General features: G+C 37.1%; 1 protein-coding gene across 5 annotated transcripts in view; it reads left to right on the top strand.

The window, feature by feature from the left end:
- Positions 1 to 1,303: 1,303 nt before the first annotated feature.
- The window catches only part of SELE (selectin E), a 14,410-nt gene continuing 10,041 nt past the window's right edge, over positions 1,304 to 5,672 (top strand). For 4 of the 5 annotated variants that reach the window (XM_019501894.1, XM_019501895.1, XM_019501893.1 and 1 more), the window contains exons 1-7: positions 1,304 to 1,441; positions 1,715 to 1,794; positions 2,545 to 2,931; positions 3,476 to 3,583; positions 3,718 to 3,909; positions 4,514 to 4,699; positions 4,808 to 4,993. In XM_019501894.1, coding sequence (XP_019357439.1) covers positions 1,758 to 1,794; positions 2,545 to 2,931; positions 3,476 to 3,583; positions 3,718 to 3,909; positions 4,514 to 4,699; positions 4,808 to 4,993 — 1,096 coding nt within the window. In that variant the 5' untranslated portion in view covers positions 1,304 to 1,441; positions 1,715 to 1,757. The remainder of the gene's footprint in view (positions 1,442 to 1,714; positions 1,795 to 2,544; positions 2,932 to 3,475; positions 3,584 to 3,717; positions 3,910 to 4,513; positions 4,700 to 4,807; positions 4,994 to 5,672) is intronic. The other variant, XM_019501896.1, reaches the window with a different exon arrangement.

Here is a 5,672-nt window from a genome sequence, read left to right as displayed (position 1 = left end):
CTAATGCCTTATCTACAACCACAACCTTCTTCTATGTGTGCATGAGTTGTGAAGACATTTTGTTAACAAATTCAAAATGAGTTCAAGCAATACAGTTGATCACCCCACTGGTTTTGCTTGATTATTGAATGAATTTGATAAGATCCTTCACAGGGTGTATTTTCATTGAATCTTTATTTTTTCATTCAGATTTAAAGATGGTGATTTGGGGCTAATAATCAAATCATAGCTATTACTTAAACATTTTACTCTTTCTGCTTTAGCATAAGCCAATATCTATCTACCTAATCTGTCTGATATATTGGCATTGCTGAAACATTTATCATCATTGTGTTTGAAGCTGGAATTTTATAAGATGCCTTGGGGAGTGAAACACCAAACTCTCGTTGTTTTTTAGAGAGTGTATGTTAAAATGAGTATTGTTCAAAAATGAATTAATGGCTTTACACACAAATTCTTAGCAAATTAATTCTCTGATCAAAGAATAAGTGGTGTGGTTCATCTGATTAAAAACCATTTTTATCAAAATAACTGATAGGTATTCCATGGAAAGCCTTAGTTTTGAGGAATTATATTTTCCAATGGGAAATATGTTGTTCAAAAAATGTACAACTGTGGCTCCCAGAAGAGTGAGATAATGATGGTGAAATAATGAATATATTTTTTTTAATGATGAGGAGGAGGATTTTAAGATTCTCTCAACTTCCAAGGGGATTTTGACACAATTTGCATTTTAAATTAATGGGTTCTACATCTAACTCCCTTAGCTGGCACAAATATCCCTGCCATTCATTTTAAAAGTCTCTAGACCTTAAAAAAGAGAAGATTTTGTTTTTTAGTAGGATAATACTCTATTATGATTCTTATGCTATGCCCATCAGCATGGTATCTAAAGAGGTCAGTAAATGTTATACTTCCTATTACATTTCTGAAAGATAAGGCATAACCGACTACTATAAAGATGACGGCTATGGCAAACAAGCAAAATAAATACAGCTCAAGAAATTCCGGCATCTATTCATTCACATTTTTAAGACTACATTGAGTCTCACTGTTTATTTTCTGCTAATATCCTGGAATTATGTTCTTGTCTCCATTAACTGAGTTAAGAGTTTGACAAATGTTCAACAGCCTGGGTGTGTATCTGAGTTGAGAAGGCAGATGGGCATGTATTTATGAGTTTCTGAATCAGGGGTATTCCTGGGAAGTTTCCTTTCTCTGGGAATTTCTCACTTTCCTTTTAGAGACTTCCTCTTAGATGCGTCATTTCTGGCTGACAGAAATAAAAGGAGAGCTGAAGGCAGAAGGAACACACTGAACTGACTCAGCCTGCTGAGTCTTATCGCAAGAACAGCTAGCGTGACTTAGTGAGGGAAAACCATCTCCGAGAAGCATCTTTAGCAAGCTGCCACATAGCACTAGGGAATCACAGCTACACTTGGTGAGTATAACAGGCTTTAAAATACTTCTATTTTATTTCATTTCACAGAAGTGACTTTATACAGATGTCTTGCACAGGTTACTTAAGTATCTAGTGTGCCTCAGCACTAAGATCTGCTTTAAACAACGTGGTGTGCCAGTGGAAAGTCTTGTTAATTCCACAGAAAGATTTGTAAAATAATGTGTAGAAAAGTTTCTGCAGACAATAATATTCTGTGGCATTATTGTGTTGTAGGAAGGCAGTGTTATAATTTTGCTTGTTTGTTTTTTGCAGACATCTCTTCATTAAGCCAAGTGAGGAAAAGATTCTCAGAAATATGATTTGCCTGTGGTTCTTATCTGTTCTCATCTATGGTAAGCAAGCGTGTCTCTAAGTTGGAAACCTTTTAGACTGGAATGGTACTGATGCTTCTTCTGAAGAATGGGATGCAGTACCTGGGTTAATTAGTATTAGGACATATTCATGCTGAATACACGAGGCATAATGGCAAGTTTGCCCTTTCCCCCACCAAAGCAATAAGTAACTATGAATGGGTAGGTATGGTACCCATCCTCAGTGAGCACTGATTGGACATATTCTTGCCAACCCTATATTCAATATTGGAATATTTATTTGGAAGCCTGTAATGTAACTTTGTATAAAATAATTGCTACCATTATCTAAAGCTCAAATATATACTGGTACATGACTGCAAAATCCATTTAGATGTAGATATATTCTCTTTTTAGAAAAAAGTATGGTTCTCTATTTGCATTAAAATCTGCTCAAGTGGGGCATGAATTTTGGATCCCACTGTACAAAATGATTATTTTTACTTGGTTTTGGAATGACATTTTGACAATGACACCTTAAGTGTTTTTACCAAGATTTCTCTGCTGTTCCTATTCCTTTCACTCTGTCTCATGTAATTTTTTTTAAATCTCTCAATACTATGTACTGCAACCCTAGGTGCTAACATTTTGCTGATTAGTTCTTTTGAAGAGGGGAATTTTAATGCTCTTGATAAAATGCAATGATATAAAAAGATACAAAAGCGGACTCTGATCACCAGTTAGAAAGCTCAAATGAAAAAGTACCAACTTCTTGGCATCTTTTCTTTCTAGGGTTTATGATGCTGGAGGAAGGTGATTGTTGGACATATCATTATTCAGATGAAAACAAGACTTACAGTGAAGCTGAGAATTGGTGTAAAGAACACTATACAAACCTGGTCGCCATTCAAAATAAGGAAGAAATTCACTACCTGAATGAAAACCTACCCTTCAATCCAAGTTATTATTGGATTGGAATCAGAAAAAAAAATAATGTATGGACCTGGGTAGGAACAAATAAACAACTGACAGATGAGGCTAAAAACTGGGCTACACATGAACCAAACAACAAACAAAGTGATGAGGACTGTGTTGAAATCTACATCAAAAGAAAGGAAGACTTTGGCAAGTGGAATGATGAAAGTTGTTCGAAAAAGAAAGTTGCCTTGTGCTATGCAGGTACAGCATGCAATCAGTCCCTATGAACCTATGTGAAAATACAAGTTAAGGTTTAGTAGCTAGCTTATATACATCAGCATTAAATATTGTGACTACATTAGGTCCTGATTCTACAACCATACGCATATGCCTAACTTAGGAATGTAAATAGTCTATTGAGTTCAGTGGAACCCCCCACATACTTAAAGTTAAACATGAGCTAAATGTTTGCAGAATTAAGGTGTGTTAGGGCTTCTGTGCCACACATCCTTATTGAGTGCTTCATAATCTCATAGAAAGTTTTTTGTGAATTAAGTCACTAAGCTATCTATGACATGGCTGTTTCCAGCCACCAGAATACTTTTGTCAGTAGCTAGGTTTGGCAGGATGCTTTGATTTTGGAAATGCAATTGATCAGTAAGAAAGCAATTTCACATGGCAGAACCCTCCCCCTCTTGCTATGCAAACTTGAACATGGTGTATTCTTTCCTGGATTAGAAAGCACTGAAAATATTAACTAGAAAATGTGGTAGATCATTTTATAATATATTGAATTTCCTTCCAGCTTCCTGCAAGCCCTCTTCCTGCAGTGGCCATGGTGAATGCATTGAGACCATTAACAGTCATAACTGCAGCTGTTCTCCTGCATTTTTTGGGCCGGAGTGTGAGCATGGTAAGGTTAATTTTCACTGCTTTTTAAATAGGAAGACGAATGTGTCAGCCAATGTTCATTTAGTCTAATTAAATTATTCCTCTTACTACTGAGAAAGTGATGCTGATCATACACTTGCTTTTCTTCTATTGTAGCTGTGACTTGTGCCCCATTAAAAGCCCCTGAACATGGGACTTTGAGTTGCAACCATGGAATGGAGGATGTGAACTTTAGCTATGAATCATACTGCCAGGTTCAGTGTGAAGAAGGTTATGAATCAACTGAATTGAAAGGAGTATTGTGTACCTCTTCTGGAAAATGGTCTGCACCCATGCCAACATGTAGAGGTAAACTTCTAAAGAAACTCTGGTCCAGATTCTTAGCTAGCTTATACTGACTCCATTGACTTTAGTGCTTGTTAAGGTGAATTTAGAATAGTTGACATATTTGTAGCTGGTAGGCCCTTTTTTGCCCCCAGAGAGGTACAACAAATGCAGTCAGTACCTCAGCCCTAACCTAGATTTATTTAAGAGAATATTTTCTACATCCCTTACTGATGTCAAAGTGATTGAGCCTCAGCAACCCATCCTACTCCTGATCTTCTGCCAAAATAAATCCCATTCACTGTCAGTTGTATCAGTATTTTTGTGATGTACACATTTATAGACTAGGAAATAGCATAAGGCACATTAGCTCATTAAATATATGTCAACAAACAGTTATCAACAGGGAAAAACCTTTGACAACCAACTTGGATAAAAGTTGAACTAGCAACCTAGATATAATATAATTTTAAAAAATCATCTCCCATTTTTGAGGCCGTGAGATGCTCCTAATATGTGATCTCTTACCATTTTCTTAATCTGCAAGGCAATAGAGTTATTTTCTAAAGCTCACCTCTCTTAATTAGCTCCAAACTGACCTCAATGATATTCCATGTGATTTTTTCAGCTGTGAAGTGTGGTGCATTGAAGGCTCCTACTCATGGTTCCCTGAACTGCACTCAGCCGTCTGAAAGCTTAGTGTGGAATTCCACCTGCGAGTTTGCCTGTGAAGAAGGGTTTATGTTGAGCAGCTCAGACAAGCTGCAATGTCACTCTTCTGGAGAGTGGGATGGACAGCAGCCAGAATGCAAAGGTACCATTCTTCACCGCTGCTGTTCAGAATAGACATGTCACTCATTATTTACATACATATTTACACAGCATTAAAACTAACCGCTGATGTGCTCTCTGTGTGTTTCAGCTGTGACATGTGAAGCAGTAAAGATCCCTGATAAAGGCATTGTGATTTGCAGCCATCCTAATCCAGAACTCCCTTACAACTCAACCTGTGAGTTCCACTGTGAGGAAGGCTATGCACTAAGTGGCTCACCCAAAATTCAGTGCACAGCACCAAGACAATGGTCAGCGCCATTTCCAAAGTGTGAAGGTAGGCCTTTATTTTTTAGAATAATCAAGTAGGACAAGCAGCAATAACAATAATAGCAATAATTCTTACAACTTAAAATGCTTTTCATAAATAGGTCACAAATGCTTTGCAAACCAGGTTAATATTGTTGTCCCCATTTTATTTATTGGGGAAATAAAGCCCAGAGAGTGGAAATAATGCCCGTGAAATCTATTTCCACAAGAAGCATGATGTTATACCTCAACTGCTGTCCATTTGAGTTTAAGAAACTGTGGTTACGGAGAACCAGTGGTTACAGAGTTGTTTCACTTAAGTCCATTCAGCTAGTTACAAGCATTATACCAGCCTTTTGAATTCATGTAACAACTTGCTTCTGGAATACCCAAATCATAGTGTGCTTCAGAGAGAGATCACTGAGAGATCATCTCTCTCAGAAGAGAAATGCAGATAGCTGCAGGGTAAGATTTCCTAGATATTTCTCAGCACCAGCAATGGGGCAAAATTTAGATAATTTCTCAAAGATCATTGTAAATCTTATACATATTTTATGGTATATTGGCTGTTCAGTATAAAAGCCTAAGCCCCTTAAAATCCCCTTTCTTGTCCCCTGAGACATCCAGACCCCGCCACCCTTAGTTATTTTCTGAACGTACAGAGTAATAGAGTAACCCTTCAAGATTCATTTAGAGTCCATGTACAT

This window comes from Gavialis gangeticus, unplaced genomic scaffold (assembly GCF_001723915.1).
Source record: "Gavialis gangeticus isolate Ggan-Ray unplaced genomic scaffold, GavGan_comp1, whole genome shotgun sequence".
Classification (NCBI taxonomy): Eukaryota; Metazoa; Chordata; order Crocodylia; family Gavialidae; genus Gavialis; species Gavialis gangeticus.
Note: the sequence above shows the minus strand (reverse complement) of the source record. Positions and strands in the feature narration are given on the sequence as shown.